Below are 27,397 nucleotides of genomic sequence, written 5' to 3'. Positions count from 1 at the left end.
ATTGATGTCTTTCACATCTGATTTAGTGGCCTCAATCTTAGCAGCTGACATACAGAAATGAATGACAAAGTTAAAAACAAAATAATAGGAATAAATGGGTACATAACAACTCATCAGAATAGTAATATATCCATATAAACCAGTCCAGGCGATAGCAGTGTCACCTGGCGAGGAATGACTGCTAGTTAGACACACACACAGTGCATGTAGTATCAGCGTATATGCTATCTGCGTGTAGGATGGGGAAGGCGTATAATCTACCTGAGTTTGACCGAGGGCAGATTGTGATGGCCCAAAGACTTGGCATGAGCATTTCAGAAACTGAACGTCTTCTCAGGTGTTCGAGGACTGCTGTGGTGAGTGTCTGCAACACGTGGCAAAACCGAGGTGAAATCATATCCAGACATCATGGGGTTGGGCAGCCACCCCTTATTATAGATGTCGGACATCGTAGGCTGGACAGGTGACGAACTGTGGTGGAACTAAAATCACGCTTTAATGCTGGGCAGAGTACAAGTGTGTCTGAACACACAGTGCACTGAACATTCCTAACAACGGGCCTCTGCCACCGTCGACCCATGCAAGTGCCACTGCTATCACCACGACATTGGCAACTATGACTGAAATGGGCACATGACCGTCAGCACAGGATGTTGATGCACTCTCCATCATGTCGATGGCAGGGTGCGAATCCATCGTCTTACTGGGGAACAGCTCCTTGACACCTATATGTGGGATGGAGATTAGCTGCAGGTGGCTCCATTATGCTGTGGGGAGCATTCAGTTGGACATCCATTGGTCCAATGGAGTTCTTGCAAGGCATCTTGACAGCCAGGGAGTATTGTATTCCGGTTTGAAGACCATTGACACCCCTTCTGGTGATCATGTTTTCCAATGGCAGTGACATTTTTCAACAAGATAATGCACCATGTCAGAAGGCCAGGAGTGTGATGGAGTGGTTTTAGGAACACAGTAACAAGTTCCAATTGATGTGCTGGCCTCCCCAACTCACCAGATCTGTACCCGATCAAACACATCTGGAATGTGACTGATGTGGCGTCAGAGCTCATTGCCCCCCCCCTCCCCCTCCCCGAAATTTAAGATGTGGTGCCCTCACTCCAGTGCACTACCAAGGCTTCATTGCTTCCATGCCATGATGCTTCACCGCTGTTATCCGACCCAAAGGTGGACATACTGCCTGTTAGGTTGGTGGTCATAATATTCTGGCTCATCATCGTACTTTATAAGGTTAAAAAACAGCCCCATTATAGGCACCACTTTCATACATTTTGTTCAACACAAAGAAAGAAAACATTATTTTCATATGGCATGGAAAGTTCTGACAGAATGAAAATAATTTAGGAGTGAAGGTAACTACTTACCAAATGGTAGAAGTGTTAAGTCTTCACACACAAAAAAAAAAATGAAAACTTCATGCGCTGGTTTTTGTATGTGTGTGCTTGCGTGCGCACCTGTGCGTGTGTGTGCACACAAGTGTGAAATGTGTATTGCATATCTTTTAATTCATCCTGCATACTTTTGACAAAAATGTCGTGTAACATAAACGTAATTTATGTGCTTAAGCCTGACACCTGCCAATGTTAATACTAACCCTGAATGCAATGACTTTATTAAATGATTTTATCAGAATGTACAGATAGCACTTAATAAATGTAAGGAGGACAGCAGTGGATTTTTATATAATAGATGTTTTCTGATGTATAGTTGGTTGGTTAGTTAGTTGGTTGCGTGTTTCATTGATCAGTCGCACTGTACAGTAGCCGTTATGATGTGGAACGTGTCAAGTGCACAAGAAATGCACATATGAAACAAGGTTTTTTAATATATGTATTACAGTACAGTGTTAAAGATTAATATTTCTATTATTTACCCCATTCCCTTAAATGGCAAAACATGCATGTACTATATTAATAGATTTATTTATTCATGTTCAAGAATTCATCTGTGGTATAGAAGGAGTTGTCAAGGAGATATGATTTCAATTTATTTTTGAAGCTATACTGCTGTCTCTCCGACATTTTATTTCATCTGGTAATTTGTCAAAAAATTTTATAGCAGCATATTTAACCCCTTTCTGTGCCGTAGATAGATTGAGTAAAGGATAGGGTAAGTCTTTCTTTTTTCTGGCATGAGAATCATGAATATCACTGTTGTTTTTAAACTGGTCCATGCTGTTGAGAACAAATTACATTAGTGAGTAAATGTACTGTGAGACTGTTTAAGAATTCCCAATCTTTTAAAATGATGCCTACAAGATGTGCGACTATGTACCCCACACATTATTCTAACCACTTTCTTTTGAGCAGTGAATACTTTTTGTCTAAGTGTTGAGTTACCCCAAAATATTATTCCATATGGCATCAGAGAGTGAACATATGCAAAGTAGGTCAGCTTACTAATTTCTGTATCCTCAAAATTGGCAATTATTCTGATTGCAGATGTTGCTGAACCTATTCGCTTTAGAAGATCCAAAATATGAATTTTCCAATTAAGATTCTCATCTATTTGTATACCCAAAAACTTAGTATGCTCTACCCTGTCTACTGACTTCTGTTGATGTGTTATATTTATTGAAGGAATTGTACTTTTTGCAGCAGAAAATTGGATGTACTGTGTTTCTTCAAAATTTAGAGCAAGCCCATTTGCAGAAAACCAATTAATGACTTTTCCAAAGACCTTATTTGTATCATTTTCAGTTGGAGTTTCTTCTACTGGATTAATAATGATGCTTGTATCATCAGCAATAAATCTAAAAGTAATGCCAGTAGATTAGCACTTGTTATAATTAGTCGTTAGTATGCTTTACAGAATTAGCTAGCAGTGGCATCGTCTGCCTTGTTCATTTTTCATTCCCAAGATAGAATGCAAAGCAGTCAGTAAAGTTGTTGTTCCTCTTACACACGTGTGGTCTGTTTTCAGTACACTCTATCTTTGTGACTTGCAAATAGTTCTCATACTGGCAAATATCAGTTGCATGAACCTGTATGCTGATGATTTATTAGTGTGCTTGTTTCATTTTGAAAGGAGATGTCTTAATTGTATATTCACATTACTTTGTTTTGCTGGGAGAGAGATCTCGGATGTACGAAAACCACAGTATTGCTAACATCTCTGTTTGCACTATAGGCCATTGCATTATTGTCCTAGAAAATCAGATAGTCCCTACTTATGATATCTTTGGTTTTCCAGATGTCATTGGCATAAGATCATCAGGGTTAATACTATATTAGATATGCATGCTGTATGGGTTTCAACTAGAATGTGAGTTGTTGTTACAATTTGATTTCCAGTGTTATCTTGTCCCTCATTTGTTCCCCTGTGTAAATATATGATACCTTCATGTCCTCATCATGTTGAAGTTATGGTGAATCTGTAGTTGGGAATATCTTGACAAATGATGAACTGGATCGCAAGCATTGCTTAAACTGAATGTCTGTACCCTGCTTGCCAAGTTGATTGATAATCTGACTTTAACAGATTCCTCTGTTATCCAGAAATCTGAAGCTGTGCTACAGTACTCATCCGCATACACATTCTTTCAATATTATGCTATAAGCTATGAAATATTGGAATAAATAATCATATACACTTCTGTTAGCTTATTGCTTCTCTTTGCAGCACCTACTGCAGGATATTTCCTTCCCCATCCTTAAGGAATCCAACTTTTGCCCAGTCTCAGACAACCTCAACATCAATGAGACATTTGACCATAACATACCTTACATTTTGCCTTTTTGTTACTCTCTTCCCTGGCCTCATTCGCGGATTACTTTGTCACGGAATTAGTCTTGCCATCAGTTATGTTTGTTCATGTCATTAAAATTAGATACATCATGTGAATGTAATCCCCTTATTATGACTGGGTGTATACATTTTACCATCCACATATATTACCTCCATGGCTGGTCATACATACATTCTTGCTCTCCTTGTGTAGCTGACTGTTGGTACTTAAGGTTTGTATTCTTTCCACCAACCTGAGACCAAGTGATGTACCTCAGGTTACGGAATTTAAAAAGGAATTTCAGTGAAATAGAATGTAATTGTCTTGACTTCTGTTATTATTATTTTGTAAGATCCCAGTTACAAATGAGCTGGCAGGTCATTGCTGTACTTTCCATCAAGATGTATTGAGGAAGGCTGTACAGTTATCTCTCATAAATATGTTTGGAAGCATTCAAATTCCATACACTCAATTAGTGGTACAAATTTTGACTTGGTTTTACTGAAAACTGCTCTATTGTCATCTGAAAAATCAGCGAATTTTTTTGGAGTGATTCAAGTGACAGAGAAAATATTAGTTTCTGTGTATATTTTGTTTATATGTACAGTGTTTATTTTTACTAAACACTTGATACGTCTCACAGGTGTGAATGAGTCTCCACTGATGACATGGGGTGAGATTGAGGGAACACCATTTCGCCTGGATGGTGGGGACACTCCGGTGAGACCAAACACAGGCCCAAGTTTCCGCATGCCAGAACCACCAAAAAGAGAAAAACTTGCTCTCGCCCTGGCAGAGCGTGCGGGTGAGAGGCTGCGTGACCGCAAAACTCGTGCTATTGCTACTGCATATCAACAGTTGTCCACGTGAGTACTAAGTATTGTAAACATGTTTAACTTACAAGGAGAGGTCCCCAGAGGAGGGAACTTTTTTTTGGAACCATCTATATTGTGATGTGGCTTAGGGTCCCAGGTATCTCACCAGCAGACATTCACCCTGGTGGAACCTCATTTGCAGTAACCAATGAAAAAAAATTTTTTTAATTTTTTGTGATGTTCTAGAGTGTTAAAATTGACAGTTATGCATTATTGGTAGTGAAGCATAGTGGTTAGCATATGAGGTTGACATGCAGAAGGTTGAGGGTTCAAAACAAATCTTGTCAGGTGCTTCACAATTTCTTATTTTCAAACAGTTATTGAAATGACTCTGACCATTACTTTTTTTACAATTAATTGGTTTAAATGGAATTTTTTAAAATATTTCTAAACCTTTGTCACATCATTTTAATCCCTCCCTCCCCCACTCCCCCCCCTCCGCCCCTCCCCCCGTCCCCCCCCTCCCCCCCTCCCTCCCTCCCTCCAAGTCTTCATCTGCATTATTTTGTCTGTTTTAAGTGTTTGAATGACGATTGCCATTGAAGAAATATACATCTTGTATGCAACGAAAAATAAATTTTTAACAGCAGTGCACAGCCAGTATAAATAAATTATTTTGTCTTACATTTTTTAACTGATACATGACGATTGCCATTGAAGAAATATACATCTTGTATGCAACGAAAAATAAATTTTTAACAGCAGTGCACAACCAGTATAAATAAATTATTTTGTCTTACATTTTTTAACTGATACATCAGCATTTTCAAATGTTTAAATATTGCGATAAATAAATAAAAATAATTAAAACCACATGCACAAAGAGTCCAATTGGAAACAGAAAAATTGGAAGAAAGAATAATAGCAAATGAAAAAGTTAATGCGTTGATCAAAACAACTACAGTGTGCTTTTTTTGCCTTATTGTATTAACAGCAGTCAGAGTTTCCCAAAGACTTTCATGTCTTCAGTTATCCGATAAGGTTCACAACTGACTACATAATAGAATTGGATGACATATTTATCACTTAGTAATATTCACTGACTTCTGCCAAACTGAAGAAAGTGGAACAGACAAATGACTTATTGATCCTAGAGGATACAAAAATTGAAGTTTTTTCATCTGCTGCTGTTGTAGTAGTAAAATTTGAAGGAAGCGCTCTTAAGAAAATAATACCCTGAGGAAGAACATACTGGATCCTTCCTGTCAAGTGACGCAATCTGGAAAATGTTCCCACACTGCTAATATTTAATTTTGATGAAATTTTTACAGACTGTATCTAAGGGACCTCCATGCACTTCTGCCAAGTTTGTCAGTTCTGTCTTTAACTTGATGTAGGTACTAGAGATTTTTTCGCAAGAGACAATTCCTTCAGAATTGGTTACATATAGAAAACTTCTCAAATTTGATGGACCGTTACTCTTGACCTAAGAGATAGATCCTGTAATTTGCCATTCCTTCAGAATTGGTTACATATAGAAAACTTCTCAAATTTGATGGACCGTTACTCTTGACCTAAGAGATAGATCTTGTAATTTGCCATCCCGGCACAATTTTTTATGTAGAAAACAGATATGATGTAAATGAAGAATGAAAAAAACACCTGCAGCCCAATTTTTCTTTAAGCAATCTGACCATTTTCCACAAATTTTAGCAAGGAATAGGTAGTGAGTAAAAGGCACTGGCAACATGATCATTTGACAGCATGCATTGCCTGCCAGCATGACAGAAGATAAGTGAGTACAACTGTATTCACTATGTCATTAGCCTCTGAAGTTACCAAAAATATCAGCTGCATAGCTTTTGCGTATGTTACGATGTATCTTACAACTAACACATCTGATTTGCAGTTGTTGTACCACTGAAGAAAGTGCATTTCAGTCCATCAAAAACACTTACGTGGATTTGGTGAAATTTCAGCTAAAGTGCAAAAATTAAATTTATGTTTAAAACAAAAACCTAAACAAATTAGTTAATTGTTATTATCGTTGGGTTGGTACATGGTGTATGTGTCAATGACTGTTAACCCTGTTGCCAAGGGCCCACACACGAAATCCAAGCAAGATCAACCATGAGTGGGTATATTCAGTACAGGTTCCAAAATCTGGATATGAGCATCTCTTCTAGCGGACCGGGAGTTAAAATAGTGGATTTGCTTTATTTCTGTGGTTGTGCATTTAAGTAACATAATCATATATCTAAAAACAAAGATGATGTGACTTACCAAATGAAAGTGCTGGCAGGTCGACAGACACACAAACAAACACAAACATACACACAAAATTCAAGCTTTCGCAACAAACTGTTGCCTCATCAGGAAAGAGGGAAGGAGAGGGAAAGACGAAAGGATGTGGGTTTTAAGGGAGAGGGTAAGGAGTCATTCCAATCCCAGGAGCGGAAAGACTTACCTTAGGGGGAAAAAAGGACGGGTATACACTCGCGCGCGCACACACACACACACACACACACACACACACACACACACACACACACACACACACACATCCATCCTCCTTTTTTCCCCCTAAGGTAAGTCTTTCCGCTCCCGGGGTTGGAATGACTCCTTACCCTCTCCCTTAAAACCCACATCCTTTCGTCTTTCCCTCTCCTTCCATCTTTCCTGATGAGGCAACAGTTTGTTGCGAAAGCTTGAATTTTGTGTGTATGTTTGTGTTTGTTTGTGTGTCTGTCGACCTGCCAGCACTTTCATTTGGTAAGTCACATCATCTTTGTTTTTAGATATATTTTTCCTACGTGGAATGTTTCCCTCTATTATAACCATATAAGTAACATAATCAGTTACACAAACAGGTGTACACTCTAAAAATATCATATTGTAGGTAATCACTGATTACTTAGTAGGTGATACTTGCTGTGTTTCATTTTCCTTGTAGGAAATGACTAATGGGTGCAGTGTTGTGTAACTATTTTCCCAGTGAAATCGTTAAATTGCATCTCGAGCAACAAAGGAGTAGTTTTCAACAAAGTTCATCAATAGAATCAACTCATCCAGTTTTAGACTTCCTGTAGTTGCCTGCAAATGCTTAGCAATGTAGTGAGAGAAAGAGACAAAATTTTTGTTACTAGGTCTTCAGTTCTTCCATTGTCAGTCGTTTGGTTTCAGGTCTCTCCTAGTCAGTGATAATCAATCACTTACATTGAATTTATCTTCAGGATCAATATTTTCAAGTTCAAAGACAGATCCCATAATTTTTTTTTTCAGGACCATTGTTTCTGAACATACTGCACAGCTTTGAAGCATACAGTCTTTTGATTCCAAACAGCAGACAGTTTCGCTGAGCAGCACGTTATAATCTTTTACTGGTGTGTGTGACACACTCACAAACTGAGTGACAACCTTCTGTAACTACAGCCACATACCACTTCGTCTGTAATTCACAAAATTTGAAAATTTGCCATCAGGTACATTTCTGTTTTGATTATCAACAGTCATTTTTTTCAAACTGCTCAGTAGCAAGTATGTTTGCTTCTGAGCCTTTTCTCCATTTACTTGAATGAAAATAAACCCTTTTCCCTAGCCAAATTTAACTGTTCTTGATCTTTAAAAAATCCCATTAACTTTTTCTTTGTGTTCAAGCTGCTTTCGAAGCTTGATTTTTTGATGATTTGGATTTTAAACTTCCTTGCTGTTCTTGTTACTTTTGTCCTGAAAAATGAAATCCTTCCATAGTCTTTTTAATGGACCATCTCTGAGGTCGAAATACTAATTTTTCATTTGCTATAATAAAACTTTCCTTTGTTGTTTTGGCCATCTGGTTGTCATCTAAACATGCTAATAAGACGTGGTTTGCTTACACAAAGATTCTCCAATTTACTATGATCAACCCTACCAACTGCTGCAGTTTTCTGAGTAATTGCATTTTCAACCTGATGCATCTTTCACTTTACAAAGCTATTGCACTTGAATCAATTTGTTTACGTTTCAGTGGTGATAACCCAATAGTTGATTAGCTTGTATTCAATTTTTTAGAAATGTTAGACTTATCAGCTTCACGTGATTGGGATTAAAGTAACATCTGTGGAGCTTTCTTTCTGGAAAAATCTTTTCTTCATAATAGGTACATTTTTAACCTGATCTTACATCACAATTTGTCATACATTTTAGCTGATCACCCATTTTCAGATCAGTTATGTGCAGACATTTTCATATTATATGATGCTGTGTACCAAAAGGTAACAGCAATTTTGCAAAAATTCAAATCTGTGTAAGAACAATGTTTTATGATGAAATAATGCCGGAGCAGCTTCATCCGTGAATAAACTGCTCTGTCGATTGAGCACTTTTCTGTTCTTCTAAATAAAATATTTTTGCATATTATAGTCATGTGCAGATTTTGTAGATTACACAGAATTGTTAAACAGTGGAAAGACGTGGATGAAGTAGCAATAATACGGCAAGGATGGGTCACTACTCACCACATGTAGGAGGCATTGAGTCATAGACAGACACATTGAAAAAGACTGCCAAAGTATTAAGCTTTTAGATAAAGTCCTTCTGCTGAACACGCACAAGCTCGTGTCCCCCCCCCCCCCCCCCCCCCACACACACACACACACACACACACACACACACAGAGCCACTATTTCTGGGTGCTGGAGCCTGACTATCACAAATTCACTGCTGAAATAACTATGACAAAGTTTTCTGTCACTGCAACACAGTGCATTGACATCTCTTGGAATCCCAAACTCATTGTTTGGTAATTTAATCTGGGATGGGTCTATGATTATTTAACAAAGTTTTTCCAGTTATCTACATCTACATCTAACAGTGGAAAATTCAGGATGGAATATAACAATGTAATGAAAAGAAAAGTTGCTACTCACCATATAGCGGAGATGCTGAGTCACAGATCCAGCAAAAAGACTGTCACAAATAAAGCTTTCGGCCAGTAAGGCCTTCATGAAAAATAGAAAACACACATGTGTGTGTGAGTTGCACTTGCATGAGTGTGTGTGTGTGTGTGTGTGTGTGTGTGTGTGTGTGTGTGTGTGTGTGTGTGTGTTTCGTCTATTTTTGACGGAGGCCTTACTGGCCGAAAGCTTTATTTGTGACAGTCTGTTTGTTGTGTCTATCTGTGACTCAGCATCTCCGCTATGGTGAGTAGCAACTTTCCTTTTCATTATATTGTTACATCTACATCTACACTGGTATTCTGCAAGCTACCATACGGTGCCTGGTGGAGGGTACCCTGTACCACTACTAGCGTATCCTTTCCTGTTCCACACACAAAAAGAGTGAGGGGAAAAATGACTGCCCATATTCGTCCTTACTAATTTCTCATACCTTATTTTTTTTATCCTTATCCACAATGGCTGTTGGCGGCAGGAGAATCATTTGGCAGTCAGTTGAAATGCCGGTTCTCTAAATTTCCTTAATAATGTTTCTTGAAAAGAACATTGCCTTCGCTCCAGGGATTCCCATTTGAATTCCCAAAGCATCTCCATAACACTTACATGTTGTTCAAACCTACCGATAACAAAAATAGCAGCCCGCCTCTGAATTGCTTCTATGTCTTCCTTTCATCTGAGCTGGTACAGATCCTAAACACTTGAGCAGACTCAAGAATTGGTTGCACCAGCACTCCTTTACAAGTGAACCACTCTTTCTTAAAATTCTCCCAATAAACCAAAGTCAACCATTCACCTTTCCTACGGCAGTTCTCACACGCTCGTTCCATCTCATATTGCTTTGCAATGCTACGCCCAGATATTTAAATGACTTACGTGTGTCAAGTAGGATATTAGTAATACTGTATCCAAACATTATAGGTTTGATCTTTCTACTTATCTGCATTAACTTACATTTTTCCACATTTAGAATCAGGTGCCATTCATCACGCCAACTGGAAATTTTGTCTAAGTTATCTTGCCAGTCACTCAACTTTGACACCAGGCCACACGCCACAGCATCATCAGCAAACACCTGCAGATTACTGCCCACTCTGTCTGCCAAATCATTTGCGTATATAGAGAACAGCAGCGGTCCTATCACATTTCCATAGGACACTCCTGACAGTACCCTTGTCTCCGATGAACACTCACTGTCGAGGACGATTTACTGGTTTCTATTATTTAAGAACTCTTTGAGCTACTCAGCTATCTGTGAACTTATTCCATGTGCTCATATCTTCATTAACAGCCTGTGCAGTGGGGCACTGTGTCAAATGCAGTTTGCAGTATATCATGTGCAAAAAGTGCAACTGAGTTCCACATGAGTGATGCTTTCTAAAGCCATGCTAATTGGTGGACACAAGCTTCTCAGTCTCAAGAAAGTTAACTATATTTGAACTGAGAATATGTTCAAGGTTTCTGCAGCAAACAGAAGTTAGGGATTTTGGTCTATAATCTTGTGGGTCATTCTTTTATCCTTTTTATATACTGGAGGCACCTGCACTTTTTTGCGGTTGCTTGGGACTTTGTGCTGGGCAAGAGATTTGTGATAAATGCAACATAAGGGGCCGTACCAGGTCGGGTTGACGGAGGAGATAGAGAAGATCCAAAGAAGAGCGGCGCGTTTCGTCACTGGGTTATTTGGTAACCGTGATAGCGTTACGGAGATGTTTAATAAACTCAAGTGGCAGACTCTGCGAGAGAGGCGCTCTGCATCGCGGTGTAGCTTGCTCGCCAGGTTTCGAGAGGGTGCGTTTCTGGATGAGGTATCGAATATATTGCTTCCCCCTACTTATACTTCCCGAGGAGATCACGAATGTAAAATTAGAGAGATTAGAGCGCGCACGGAGGCTTTCAGACAGTCGTTCTTCCCGCGAACCATACGCGACTGGAACAGGAAAGGGAGGTAATGACAGTGGCACGTAAAGTGCCCTCCGCCACACACCGTTGGGTGGCTTGCGGAGTATCAATGTAGATGTAGATGTAGATGTACCATAGAGTACTCTTTGTAAAATCAAAGTGGGATTCCATCCAGACCTGGTGATTAATTTGCTTTCAGATATTTCAGTTGTTCCTTTACACCAGGGATCCGCATTACATGTCATCCACGTGGGATTCTGTCCGATGGTCAAATGACGGTATGTTTGTATGATTCTCCTGTGTGAACGGTTTCTTGAACGTGAGCTCTCATTTTGCTATCTTCAACTGCCACACCAGACTGGTTACCAAGGGACTGAATGTAAGCCTTAGACCCACTTAGTGATTATACGTAAGACCAGAATTATTTCAGGTTCTCAGTCAAATCTTTTGTTAAGGTGTGATGGTGGTAATTGTCATATGCTTCGTGAATAGACCTATTCACAGATGAATGAATCTCTACTGACCTTTGCTTTATTTGTGCATTCCTTTTTGAACCAAGAGTGCAGCAGACACAGCATCCTCAGCATCCTCCAAATTTCATTATTAAATCGTGATGGGTCTTTTCCATCCTTTACCCACTTATTGGCACATAACTCTTCAGACCACAATTTACAATCTGCTTAAACTTTGCCCATAATTCCTCTACGTCCATCTTACTACAACAGAGTTGCGTCAGTTCACTGTCTAAATGAGATACTAGTAACTGCTTGTCTGCTCTATCTAACAGAAACACTCTTGTAGCCTTCTTGACTTATTTATTAACTTTCATAATCATATTTGCTATAATGACATAGTCATTGCTAATCCCCATTTCTGTATTGACATTATTGATAGGGCCCAGTGTGTGGGCTGCCGAGTTAGCTGTTCGAGACAATTTTCAGAAAATATGTTCAAAAGTATGCATGACTGTCTGTCTGTACACCCCCCCCCCCCCCCTCCTCTCCCTCCCACAGTAAAGATATACACATCCCAGTCTATACTCGGTAAGTTAAAGTCGCGTCCAGCTGTATTGCTTGATCTGGGTATTTACACGCTATTGACCATAGACTTTCTTTGAATGGCTCTAGAACTGTCACTGCAGAAATGGGTGGCTGGTAAAAACATCCAACAATTAACTTGGTTTCACCTACACCTGTTTAGTGTAAACAGATGACTGTCACACTCAACTTCAACCTCAACAGAGACAATATTTTTGTCAACTGCAATGAAACTCGTCCTCCTATGGTCTCTAACCTGTCTTTGCGATATACATTCCATGACTTGCTAAATATCTCACAGCTTTCCATTTTGGTTTCAGCCAGCTCTCTGTCCCAAGAATAATTTGAGCACGAGAACTTTCCTGGAGGGCAGTAAATTTGGGAACTTTTTTAAGAACACTTCAACAGTTTACTGATAAAATTGCAACTGTCAGAATGTCTTTATTCCAAATGCCATTTGACTTCCCATGCTGTATATTGACTGGCAACTGTTCATTGGAGCACCTCAAACTATGGCCTAGCCTAAAAAACCCGTATGTGCGCTCCACAAGTACTCTGCTCTCCAAGTAGCTGCTTGCTTTGTGTAGTGCACCCCTAACATACCAGGGAGAGTCCTACAAATCCCCACACGATAATGCAGATATATAAATCTGCATCCAAGACCATCACAGAGTAGACGAAGCCTGTGGTTGGGAGCCTCCACTCAGCTGCAAACCACAGGAACCAAATCAACTCAGTGAATAATGGTGTATATTTCTAGCTCTGCTTACACCCCACTCGTGAGGTCAGCAGTCTTCACCATCTCCGCCAGCTGCCTGTGCGAACTGTGTATCACCACAGAACCCGTGCAGGAGGTGCCGTTGCTGCCAATGTGAGCCACAGCTTGCAGATGACTGCACACTGCACGCTCGATAGCCACAGGCAAGGCTGCCTCCACATCTCGGATGAGGCCTCCATGGCAGACATAGTGAGTGCACATTGGGTTTTTTTCCAGCACTGAATGCTACCCGCCTAAGAGGCTCAATAACGTGCCTAACATTGGAGCACCCAGTAACTAGTAAATCCCTCCCCTTGTTTGCCTGCTCAGACCCTGCTGAAGTAGCAGCCACCTGTCCACTCACAGGCTGAATGGCCGAGACAAGGTGGCCCGTCTCCACATTGGCCCTCTGCCTTGAGCAGTGTGAAGGCATTAGCACGCACCACTCATCCTGCTATGAGGGCAGACCCAATGCATCAGGTGCACTAAGAAGTGCCTCGAAAGCAGAGCCTGTGGGCAAAACAAGTGACACCTGAGGTGTCCCTTGTGATGTGCCAGATTCTCTTCCACTGCTACACATGGAGGCAGCAGCCTGAAGATGACTGACCATAGCCAAAAGCACATTGAGCTGTCAACGAATTGGGGCCAGCTCCTCCTCCATCCGCACACAGCATGCACGCATCTTAGCCATCCTTGCAAGACTGACTGAAGAAGTAAACTATAAAAGCAGACAGAATTCTAGATATGCAACTTGCTACCCTCCTCATGTGTCACTAATGGACGCTGATGTGTTAATGAGCTATGTACGTGGCTGTTCAGTGAGCAACTTTCGTGCTACAGACTGAATGAATTTGCACTTACAAAAACGCAAAATTAAACCTCTTAAATAGAAAAACATGCACGAAATTTAATAAATATACTATGAGGAAAACACAGAAAAAGACGAACACTTAACTTACCACTCTGTAGTTGTACTCGTATATCAGCCAAGAGCTGGAGCCCAACAGCTTATAGCTGTTAAATATTGAGTTTTTATTTATAGTGATTGCAGTTTAGATTATTACCCATAATCTTAAAAATGTCCACACAGGTATAAATACAGCCACTAGTTCAAACATCAAGCAACTATGAATGCTGTCAAAGTCATAGGAAAGGTGAATAATCACAAAAACTGTTAAAAATCACAACAGTAATAATATGAACGTAAGAAATAGATTACCGTTGTGTTTTCATCTGGTTTTGTGATTATTTATGTGCTTTAGGACTTGGACACCATTCATACTCGCTTGATGTTTGGACAGTTGTGTGAATACCTATGTGGATATTCATATTTGACATTTCTGCCTGTAGGTGAGGAGTACACTCAAAATTGCAATCACAGCAAATACAAAAAATAAGTTATTTTACAGCCGTTAGTGGAAACAGCCATGTTTAATCATTGTTCCACGTAATTCAATAATGAGCCTATAAGGCAACAATGTGTGGCTTGGTGGCTCAGTGGTAAAGTGCCAGACTACAAATTCAAAGATCTCAAGTTTGAATCCTGGTCAGTCCTAGGAATTATATTTACCACTGCTGTCACCTCTGGCATTGTTTGTCTTTGTAAAAAATGCCAGGCTGCGTTGTGGTTCTGAGTCCAAATTAAACTGTTGCTCCCCCTGTAACTGGCTGGGTAAATCAGTTCAAAGGTTAGAGGATGGCAACGACATGCCACATCCAATGGGACCATATCTAGTAAAGCACTGTGGAGTTCAAACCAGTATTCACATCGATGACAGCTGTACTTTTATGAAGGCAACAATACTTAAAACACATTTTGAAGATGAACAGAAATTTTATTGGCTGCTTAATTAACAAACAGTATTTACATATACTGATAAAACACGAAAATTGAAGCCAAACTTTAGCACCTAAACTGAAATTACATCAAAATCAAAATAGGTGTTTCCGAAAGAATGAAATGTGATGTAAACAATTATAAAATCACAGGAGTCGTATTTAAGGTTGGTGTCAAATATAGGCAGAATTTTGTACAATTGGAATTTTTTGGCAACTTTATGAGCTGATAACATAGTGGATACATTAGTAGGAAATTTTCAGTCAGTCAGACTGACTATGCACTGATAAATGATAATGTTTCCAGTTGAAAAATTTTCATCTCGTGTCATGTATATTTCCTTTCTGTCAGATAAAAGTGAAAAAAAAAATAAAGTTTTTGATTAAAATATTTAATGTATGATCAAAATATAGTAGTACGTGAATAAAGGTTTGCCTCAGGAAAGGCACACCACAAATGCAATGGTACAATGTGATTAGTAGTAACATTTACACACATCGAGATACAATCACCTTTTCTACCATACTGAACTACTGTCTGAACACTATCATTGTTAGAAGACACTTTGACTGTAAAAATACTAAACTGACTTTTGTGTAAAAAGTGGTAATAAATATTATTTCAGACTTTGTGGAGAATACAATGCTTAAACAATACAGTAAGCAATAGGTTGCTCTGTTTTCAAAAAATGTGTGCATAGTTTCCTGTTACATCTACCTGAAACATATGTGAAAAGACTATACTAATAATATATTAATACTAATAATTTTGTGTGGCTCTGCTGTGGTGCAAGTCTTTCAGCTGGGTGCCACTTCATCATCTTGTGTCCCTAAGCTACCTCAGATATCCAGCTGGGGAAAGGGGACATGCTGTTTAATGTGGAATCCAAACCACATTTCATTTCTGATGACTTGTCACATCATTGAGAGGTAAAGGCTGGCCCCCCGCAAGTTCGGGGGTTAGAACAGGCCCGAGGTATCCCTGCCTGTCATAAGAGGTGACTGAAAGGAGTCTCACACTTTTCTGCCCTGTAAGTTCAGGTCCCATTTTATGGTTTGACCTGCCACTTTCCAAATTGTACAGAAGTGCGGGCCATAGGGTGAAGGATGCCTTATGTGGTGCATGAGTTATCCATAGTGCCCTTAGATTCGATCTCCTGAACCTCTTGTCATGGCTTTTCATCTCCACCTGCAATTCCACTATTTGGGCGAGGACACCTTCCGGGGTAATGTCATTTTCTCCCATTGTCTGCTGTCCTCTTTTGCCCCATGATAATATTGGATTTCTCTGTGCCCAATATCCAGCACGGTAGCCTGTCTGTTGTGGTGGGGCCGTCATGTACCCATTTGGTGGTAGCCACCTAAAAACACAGGGATCACGCTGCTGGTGCCTGGGCTGTAAACTCTCCACATATGCCAATGAGTAGATGCCTGTCTTCCTGGGGCATCATGCTAGGTGGCCTTTGCTGTGGCTGGGTGGCACCTGTGGGGAGAGCCCCTGATCGAGGTGGGTGGCATCAGGGCAGTTGACCTGCAATGAAGCGGACTAAGTCATCTCTTGCTGGTGACCGTGCGGCACCAGCAGTCTCTAAGGAGGGCAAGATTGAGTACAATGCTGACAGATATGACCCTAAATTGTTTCCCTCCTTCGCCACACCATGGGAGGAACTTTGGGCTACGGAAAGAACAGAGCCATATTCGCCTCGGTATTTAGTCTATAGCAGAATGGACGGGGACTCCTTTCTACCCACGAAGCCTCAGTTTTTTGTTGAACATCTTGAGGATAAGTTTGGGGAAGTGACAGCACTGTCCAAGATGAGAAGCGGTGCAGTCTTGATTCAGACAGCATCCCCAGCCCAATCCTGGACGTTATTCGCTTGTAACCGGCTGGGTGATATTCCTGTTTCCGTCACTTGCCATAAAAGCCTCAACATGGTCCAGGGGATTATTTTCCATTGCGACCTCCTCTTGCAGTCTGACGAGAGCCAATCTAGAATGGCGGGGTGTTCATTTCGTCCGGCACATTTACAGGGGACCCAAAGACAACAGGGTTGCTACCAGTGCCTCCATCTTGGCCTTTGAGGGTGATTCATTGCCTGAGAAGGTCAAGGTGATGGTTTACCGCTGTGACATTAACCATACGTCCCTCCCCCTATGCGGTGCTTTAAGTGCTGGAGATTCGGGCACATGTCTTCCTGCTGTACTTCCAGTGCCATATGTCAAGAGTGCGAACGTCCACTGCACCCGGATACTCCATGTGCACCTCCTCCCACTTGCATCAGCTGTGGAGAGCAGCATTCCCCCTGTTCACCAGACTGCACAGTACTCCAAAAGGAGCGGAAAATCATGGAGTACAAGACCTGGACGGTTGACTTACCAAGAGGCTAAATGTAAATTTGAATGATTACAACCCGTTCAGTTGACATCCACATATGCTGCAACTACATTACCATCGCCGTCACAAGTACCAGTCATACCACACACTATGCTATGACCTTGGTGGTAGGGGGAAAATCTCCTTCCGTTCCTCCCAAAATACCTACTTCAGGAGTAAAGCCCCCACAAATGCAGGGGATATTGGACCCCTTCCCCCAGCCAGAGAAACAACAGCCTATTCCCATTCCTCTCTTGGAGAAGGGGTCCCTTGGGACCCTCTCTCCCAAGGTCTCTACTAATGTCACAGGGGACACTCACCAGTGGCTAAAGGGGCCAAAAGCTGCTGGACAAAGAGCTTCACGGGTCTTCCTCCATGCCTGAAGCTACTTGAGAGAAGTTCTCCCAGCAAGCCCCGAAAGAGAAGTGAGAGGGCAAGCAAATTAAGAAGTCTGCTAAGAAAAAGAACCCTCCGGTGGCCCCAACACCACCACTTCCACCTACCAATTCTGCACCTGAGGATGAGGTGGAGATCTTAGCATCCCCTGAGGATGTGGATCTCAGTGATGCCTCATCCACAATAGGAATGGATACAGATACTCAATCTGTGGCAGCAGGTGACCCTGAGGCGTAACCTGCCTCCTTGCATGCTTCATGCCTTCCCAGCCTCACGATAATGTCATCCTCCAGTGGAATTGCTGTGGATTTTTCCATCACCTGGCTGAGCTACAGCAGCTGTTAAGCTTTACACTTGCTTTCTGCATTGCCCTCCAGGAAACCTGGTTCCCAGCAATGCGGACTCCTGCTCCCCACGGCTATAGGGGATATTATAAGAATTGTAGCGACTATAATAGAGTGCTGAGTGGAGTTTGTGTCTGTGTCCTGAACTCGGTATGCAGTGAATCTGTACCCCTTCAAACCCCTCTTGAAGCTGTGGCTGTCAGGATTAGGACAATGCAGGAAGTAACTGTCTACAACGTATATCTTCCTCCAGATGGTGCAGTACCCCTGAACACATTGGCTGTACTGATTGATCAACTCCCTAAACTTTTCCTACTTTTGGGAGATTTTAATGCCCATAACCCCTTCTGGGTGGCATCGTGCTTGCTGACCGAGGTAGAGATGTTAAAACTATCCTGTCTCAACTCGACCTCTGCCTCTTAAATACTGGGGCCCCAACACATTTCAGTGTGTCTCTTGGCACTTACTCGGTCATTGATTTATCCCTCTGCAGCCCAGGACTTCTCCCATCTGTCCACTGGAGAGCCCACGATGACTTGTGTGGTAGTGACCACTTTCCCATCTTCCTGTCACTCCCCCACCGCCATTCCCCCAGATGTCTACCAAGATGGGCTTTAAACAAGGCAGTCAGGGAAGCTTTCACCTCTGCTGTCACCATTGAATCTCCCCCACATGGTATCATCGATGTGGTACTTGAGTGGATCACTAGAATGATCGTTACTGCAGCAGAAAACGTGATCCCTTGTTCTTTAGGATGCCCGTGGCGTAAGTCAGTACCTCGGTGGTCTCCGGAAATCGCTGAGGCCATTAAAGATCATCGGCGAGCTCTACAGTGACATAAGCGGCACTCTTCCCTAGAGCGCCTAATAGTTTTTAAATGGCTCAGATGCCGCGCATTCGCCAGCTTATCAAAAGACGGAAACAGAAATGTTGGTAGAGGTACGTCTCAACCATTGGGTGCCATTCGTCAGCTACCCAAGTCTGGATGACGATCAGACGTGTTTATGGGTACCAGACCTTGACAGGTGTCACGGGCATTAGCATCAATGGCACGTTATCTGCTGATGCAAGCCCAATTGCCGAGCAGTTTGCTGAGCACTATGCTCGAGCCTTTGCATTGGAGAATTATCCCCCAGCATTTTGCACCCTCAAACAGCGGGTGGAAAGGAAAGCCCTCATTCACTGAACATCACAGTGAACCATATAATGCTCCATTTACAGAGTGGGAGCCCTTCAGCGTCCTTGCACATTGCCCTGACACAGCTCCTGGGCCAGATCAGATCCACAGTCAGATGATCAAACACCTCTTGTCCGACTGCAAGCGACATCCCCTCGTCACATTCAACCTGATTTGGTGCAATGGCATCTTTCCACCACAATGGCGAGAGAGCACCATCATTCCAGTGCTCAAACCCGGCAAATATCCACTTTATGTGGATAGCTATTGGCCCATCAGCCTCATCAACATTCTTTGTAAGCTGTTAGAATGTATTGTAAGTCAATGGTTGTGTTGGGTCGTGGAGTCACGTGGCCTACTGACTCCATGCCAGGGTCACTCCACCACTGATAATCTAGTTTCCCACAAGTCTGCCATCCGAACAGCCTTTTTCAGACGCCAACACCTGGTTGTCGTCTTTTTTTATTTACAAAAAGCAACCCGGCAACATCATACCCTTGCCACATTATATGGGTGGGGTCTGCAGGGCCCACTCCTGACTTTTATCCAAAATTTCCTATCGTTCCGTACTTTCTGTGTCCAAGTTGGTACCTCCCATAATTCCCCCCATATCCAGGAGAATGGGGTCCCGCAGGGCTCTGCATTAAGTGTTATCTCTATTTTTAGTGGCCATTAATGGTCTAGCAGCAGCTGTCAGGCTGTCCATCTCACCTTCTCTGTATGCAGACAACTTCTGCATTTCATACAGCTCCTTCAGTACTGGTGTTGCTGAGCAGCGCCTGCAGGGAGCCATCCACAAGGCGCAGTCATGGGCTCTAGCCCACGGCTTCCAGTTTTGTGTCATGCACTTCTGACGGCGTCGTACTGTTCATCCGGCATCAGAACTTTACCTTAATGATGGTCTACTCACTGTAGTGGAGACACATCGATTCTTAGTACTGGTTTCCGATGCCCGATCGACTTGCGCTTCCTCGCTGTAATCAGCTTAAGTGGAAGTGCTGGCAGCACCTCAATGCCCTCCGCTGCCTGAGCAACACTAACTGGGGTGCAGATCGCTCTATCCTGCTGCAGCTCTAGAGAGCCTTTGTTCTATCCTGCCTTGACTATGGGAGTTTGGTTTATGGTTCGGCGGCACCCTCAACATTGCATCTACTCAACCCAGTGCACCACTGTGGAGTTAGACTGGCAATGGGAGCGTCTAGGACTAGTCCAGTGGCCAGCGTCCTGGTGGAGGCCGGAGTCCCTCCAATGAAGGTTAGGCATATGCAAACTGCTTGCCAGTTATGTTGCACACATTCGTAGTTCTCTTGAGTATCCGAATTAGCGTCTCCTTTTCCCACCCACGGCAGTTCATCTCTTGCATCGGAGGCCCAGGTCAAGGCTTACGACTGCAGTTTGCGTCCGATCTCTTCTGTCTGAAGTGGAGTCCTTGCCTTTACGACCTAGACTCGAGGTCCATTCACATACACCTCCATGGTGTACACCTAGGCCAAAGCTTTGCCTGGACCTTTCACATGGTCATAAGGACTCAGCTAACCCCGTGGCTCTCCACTGTCACGTCCTCTCCATTCTTGACATGTACTGTGACCATGAACTGGTTTACACCGACAGCTTGATGGCTGATGGTCACGTTGCCTTTGCGTATGTTCGTGGAGGACGTATTGAACAGCATTCCTTGCCAGATGGCTGCAGTGTTTTCACTGCAGAGCTTGCGGCCATTGCCCATGCTCTTGAGCGCATCCGCTCATGCCGTGGTGAGTCGTTTCTTCTCTGTAATGTCTCCTTGAGAAGCCTACAAGCTATCGACCAGTGCTACCCCTGCCATCCTTTGGAAATGACCATCCAGGAGCCCATCTGTGCTTGGAACTGTCCAGTCATTCTGTGGTGTTTGTGTGGACCCCAGGCCACATCGGAATGCGGAAATGAACTTGCTGGCAGGCTGGCCAAACAGGCTACACGGAAAATACTTCTAGAGATTGGCATCCCTGCAATCATTATTATGCCACAAGGTTATTCAGCTTTGGGAGACAGAATGACATAATCTCAGTACACGCAACAAACTGCGTGCCATTAAAGAGACTACGAATGTGGGGAAGTCCTCCATGCGGGCCTCTCGCAGGGACTCTGTGGTTCTCTGCCGGTTCCACATTGGCAACAAATGTCTACCTCCTCCGTTGTTAGGACCCACCTTGGGGTCACTATGGCTCACATATGACTGTCATCCACATCTTGCTGGAGTGAGCACATTTAGCTCTTCCTCGGCTGACTTTTAACCTTCCCAGCACCTTACCTTCAGTGTTGGACAACAATGCCTCAACAGCAGATTTAGTTTTACGTTTTATTCCTAAAGGGGGTTTTATTGTACCATCTAAGGGTGACCATTTAGCCTTCTCTCCAAGGCCGCCACCCTCCCTCCATTTTAACTGTGTCACACTTTCTTTGCATTTGTTTGTCTTGGTGGTTGTCTTTTCCCTACATGTGTTTGTCTCGCCTTGTTTTTTTGGGGTGGACATTTTAACGTGTTGCCGCGTGGCTGGCTCGTCATCTCTTATTGTTGTGATCAGCCAGCCCAGACCATTTGCTCCATGGTTTTAATACCTTCTTCTGCTCTTCATTGTGGTGTATGTCTTCCCCATTTTTTGTTTGTTCCATTTATTTTCTTTTTACATGTGGTTCCACATTCCTTTTCCCCCTTTTACTTCCTCAAACGTACTTTGGGTGTTTTTGTACCTTGAGCCTTGCTACCATCAAGAGGGACTGATGACCCTGTAGTTTGGTCTCTCTATACCCCAAACCAACCAAGTAATGAAGGCTGGGTTAAAATGCAGACTGAAAAATCCAATGCCTGACAAGGATTTGTTCCCGTGACCTCTTGGCTTGCAGTCAAGTGTTTTACCACCAGATCATCAGGCCCAACTGAGAAAAGACTGTTGTACATTTAGTTTTCAGCCAAAGCCCTCTTTAGAAAAGGGGACGCACACACACACACACACACACACACACACACACAAACAAACACACACACACACACACACACACACACACACACACACACCCCCTGACAGCCATCTCCAGCAGCTCAGACTGGACTGCAAGTGTCACATTGAGCGGCAGTCTGGAGTGGGGCTCAACATGACAGTTTCATTATGGTCTGAGCTACAATCTCGTGTGTGTGTGTGTGTGTGTGTGTGTGTGTGTCATCTTTTCTGAAGAAGGCTTTGGCCTAAAGCTAAACGTATAACCTATGTGTGCCTGCAACTCAGCATGTCATCTTTATTCTTTTCCTGGCATTGATGGTATTCCAACGTGGGTTTCCATTGTTTGAAACATAAGAGATCATTAAATAAAATTAATAAAGGTAATAACAAAGGGTTCTACAATAACTTCAGACACCAGTAATTATAGATGAAACAATTATTATTTGATAAATCAGATATGACTTAGAGCTAACAACTCACACCTTGTAACACATCAAAATCGGAGCCAGAAGAGGAAGTCTCAGCTTCTTAATACATCATTTGTGTCTCAAGAAAATAAATGTAATACAGAGGTTAGTTATTACGCCTGATGCATACTGAATGTGAGTTATTATTAACATCTGCTCTTCCTATCATTGATATCACATATACATTATGTGATACAGAGTTTCTTCATAAAAGTAATAAAAAATAAAACATATTTTTATATGATACACTTCACTATTCTGAAGAGATATTGTGTCATGAACATTGCTTTCTCACCTCAATTTTTGTTATTTCTGTACAACTAGTTCTCAGGATGGTTAGTTGCACCATTAGGTGAGAAACAATGGGTTGACAAACATAATGCTTTCCCACACATTTCATTTTAAAGAAAGCAGCCTTTGTGAAAATGGCTCCAGTACACAAAGCTACCAATGGAGGCATACTTCCCAGAGATTTATAGATGTCCCTTAGGTACATCCTGTACAAATTTCAACAATATTTAGGATTGTTCAGCTGAGATGCCATAGGTCACTTGATGTGGAATAACCATGCCAAAATAGTATAATTCTGGTTCAACAAAAATGAAACTCAGATTGTGAGAAATAGCAGATAAAACAAGTGAAAAAAATGAAAGCCTTGAAAACATGTTGTGGAGAGAGGTGTAATAGCTGATGATAATAGATCTGTCAAAATTTGATGAGACTTTAAAAATAATGACACTACTTGGATTCTATCAAATGTAACAAGCAAAGCATCATAATTTTTCTCTCTTCAGAATTTGATCTCCTAGACATTATTCACAAGCAAATGATGTGTGGTGCCATTAATTTGTGGGAGAAAGAATCAGTTTATTTGTTCAAGACAGGACAAGTGTGCTGTTATTGGTCTATAAGGAATCACAATAGCGCAAATCGAAATCATGGTACACATGAATTGTATACAATCATTCCATGTGTATCTCTGGTGCTGCGTGACTTTACTGTCGCTACCACTTCAGGCTACAAGAAAATGTATACATAGTGGCCCTCATAAACTTAGTGCATGAACGCACAACAGCTTCACTCACGACACAACTGCACACTATGACCACAAAGGAGATATGTTCCCTCATCACAGGTAGAGAGGGATATTGACAAGTAGTCATTCTGATTCACAACAACACTTGTGATTGTGAAGTAAATGTCAAAAAAGAGTTGCCCACACTCATCCAGTGACAAGTTTAGGACCATTCACCATATAGCCGCAACCTTGTACCCAGTGACTTTCACACAGTTCTCTATTGAATGGAACAATTTGCAGGACAGTAGTTCCACAGTGTAATAAGATGAAAAGTTAGCACCAATACAGAAGGTGTTTGGGCAATGGTGACAGTCCTGTAGAAAAAATAAAATGTGCACCATATGATAACATGGCTTAAACTTTTTGTGAAACTCGTCTTCTGCTAATAAATACTCATCATTGTAACTCGCAACTCTGGTATTTGTCATTAAACTTACCAGAAAAAGTAGAATATTTCAACTATTTGTTGTGTGTTATTGGATGGTAGTTAAAATCAGGAGTATAAAGCAAATAACCAAGTGGCATTGTGTGCTCTTGCTTGAAGAAAATTTTCGGTTTTGTTTCACTTTACTCACGATTTACTGCTTACAACAGAATAGGTTCAGATATTAAATATACAAGAACACAATTTTTATGGAGAAGATATTACAATTTAATTCCAGTTCATTTGGAAATATTCTTAAAAACCAATGTCAGTAATTTTTATTTCAAATGGTTCTTGTGAAATAACTAACTTTGAAAATATTATTGGCAAGGACTTAGCAGATAGTAGAAGCTTATTAAAAATTTTAAGCATGTTGTTTTATGTGAGTTTGAAGACTTTGTCACTCTGTTTTTCAGTATATCAAAGTCCAGTTTGCATCTAGTGTTGTGGAGGTGTACAGGTTGTTTTAAAAATACCTTTACAAACCGTGGGGATATGTTCCTTACCACAAAACAAGGAAAAATGTTCATATAAACATATGCCTAAAAATCCTGAGTTTTCGAATTACTAATGAAAGTTTACAGTTTCGGTGATTGGAGCTCATCAACACACAAGCTCATAATAAATGCTCAAAATGTCCTCTTCTCGCTTCGAAAAGTGCATGGACTCATCGAATCATAGACATTGCACCATTTGCAGCATTCCATGGCATGTCGATGAAGAGTTTCTGCATCTGGGTGGTTTGCTGCATAGACTAGTTGTTTAAGCTGCCCTCGGAGATATTAATCCTAACGATCATTGAGGTCGGGAAAACATGCTGACCATGGAACTGGTCCTCTTCTGCCTATCCACATGTCATGGTAGACACCAGCCAGTGCATCTCAAACACTGAGACTGAAACATGTTTCTTCTTATTTACTGGGATTCATCTTCAAGTAGGTCTTGGAGCATGTTCTGAATAAAGTCCCTGTGGACAGCACCTGTAAAGCATGCTGGGAGAACATATAGCCCTACCAGAGTGTCATCCGCAATTCCAGCCCACACATTAATCTTAAAACTAATGCTGAATGTCTAGCCTGTACTGTAGCAAGAAGACTGCAATCAGCCCATATGTGTTGGTTGTGAAAATTTTTTATTCCATCTCTTCTGAATATTGCTTCGCCAGTAAGCAAAACTTAAGAGAGAAACAATAGACTGGCAGTTTGTGCAACAGACCCTCGGCAAAAGCTCTCCTTTGGTAAGTGATCGGCAGGTGTAAGCCTCTGCACACGTTGAAGATGATACCGATACCAGAGTTGCTTGTGAAGTATTTTCCATTCTGAACTTGGAGATGTACCACATGCCAGGGTCACTTGTCTTATCTTGCACTGATACCTGAAACCCCCCCCCCCCCTCCCCCCTGCCCCCGCCTTCTGTGTGTGTGTGTGTGTGTGTTTGCATGCTCATGAAATGAATATCCTACCATGTTTGAACAGAGCACTTTCATTAAACTCAATACTTGCGGTACCCATATGCGAGAGACTCGTTAAAGACATCAATGACTAATGTAGACAAGTCTCCCTGGCAACCCAATGCCATCTAGGATACAATGGGTTGTTGAGTTGTTCCTGGAAAACTGTTGAAAGTCAGCTTTCTTTAATAACTCAAAAACAAAGGATTTTCATCGATATGTTTCTTGTTTTGGTGTAAGGCGTCTGTCTCCTAACTTTGTAAAAGTATTTTTGAAACACCCTGTATAATCTCTTTGGTGTCAAACTCATTTAAGTTGGTTTTGACATAAAGCAATTTTGTGCAAATGCGTAGGTTAATAGGAGTCAATATATTGAGCTCAATTGGCAGTGTTCTTTACATTTCACTTTGCTCGTTATTCTGATTACTTTTTGTTTTTCTTTTCTTCCTTTTTTTCCAGAATTTCACTGACAGAGCAGGAATGTCCTCTTTATCACTGTACCATAGCAAATGTGTGATTGAAATAGGGCAAAATATGTTGTCTTCAGATATTCGTTAGTGACTGCATCTGTTAGTTTCCATGTAAGATAACATACTGTAGCTATTCTCTTGCAGACGTGATTAGTATGTTCCTCCCAGTTTAATTTGGAATCAATGTGAAAGCTTAACAATTTTACTGATTTACTTTCCACAGCTTTAGTTAACCCCAGAATTAGGTCTTGCATTGTACCAGGATTACAAAGGAGGCCATTCATTGCTAGTCATAAATTTTTCTGTGTTGAAGCAATCCTGTGGTGTCATGGTGCATTTAGCAGTGTTGTATCATCTGCATGACATACCATTAAATTTGGTCTTTCATGGAAAGTTAAAGGATTATCTGCAATGATGAATAGAAATGGAACAAGTACAGAGCCCTTCGGCACTCCAGTCCACACTTCTGTCCATGAGGAGCATATATTTTTAACTCACACAAACTGTCTCCTGTTGGTGAAATATGACTTTCTTAGTGCTAAAGGTGGGCTGTATATGCCATAAATTTTCAGTTTTGCAAGTAAGGTGTTAAAACGTATGCATTCAAAAGCTTTTCTGACATCACAAACTACAACTGATACCAGATCTTCACTTCCAAATGCAGTTTAACACATCATCAACAGAAGTCATAGCATTTTTAGCATGTTGGAATCCAAACTGTCTGTTGGACAGGATCTCACACTTTTCAAAATTGTTATTTAGCTGGTTGTTACAATGTAACACACCTTGTATAGGTATGTGTGATACGACATAGGTGCACTAGGTCTGTGACTCTTTCAATGAACGTTACTTTTAATAAATCTTACAAATATACAGTTGTGTCTCTTGATTGCTCCCCAACAGTGTACAAACTACTTCTTATGGACTTTGTGTCCTGGCTGTATGTTGCCACTGTAAGAAAGTATTAGCTGTTCTGCACTACTAAGTGAATTCGATTCTTCCATAAAAGTGCTTATGTTTCTTAATTCGTCATCTCAGTAATGAGACCATACAGCTAGTGACTCCTCCTGCCTCTTGTCACAGCTTGCTGCTACCCTCTGCTGTTACCACTCGCATGCCATCTTCACACACAGTCAATACTTCTCATGTACATACTGCCTAATAACTTATTAAATGTCAAATCGTATTGAACTGTCATGAAGGCTCATAGTGGAAC

The 27,397-nt window shown here is 41.5% G+C and overlaps 1 protein-coding gene across 2 annotated transcripts in view; it reads left to right on the top strand.

The window, feature by feature from the left end:
* The window catches only part of LOC124712499 (splicing factor ESS-2 homolog), a 98,737-nt gene that overhangs the window by 56,307 nt on the left and 15,033 nt on the right, over positions 1-27,397 (top strand). For both annotated transcript variants that reach the window (XM_047242797.1, XM_047242796.1), the window contains one exon: positions 4,389-4,611. In XM_047242797.1, the coding sequence (XP_047098753.1) occupies positions 4,389-4,611 (223 nt within the window). The remainder of the gene's footprint in view (positions 1-4,388; positions 4,612-27,397) is intronic.

Source organism: Schistocerca piceifrons, chromosome 8 (genome assembly GCF_021461385.2).
Source record: "Schistocerca piceifrons isolate TAMUIC-IGC-003096 chromosome 8, iqSchPice1.1, whole genome shotgun sequence".
NCBI classification, from domain to species: domain Eukaryota; kingdom Metazoa; phylum Arthropoda; class Insecta; order Orthoptera; family Acrididae; genus Schistocerca; species Schistocerca piceifrons.
Note: the sequence above shows the minus strand (reverse complement) of the source record. Positions and strands in the feature narration are given on the sequence as shown.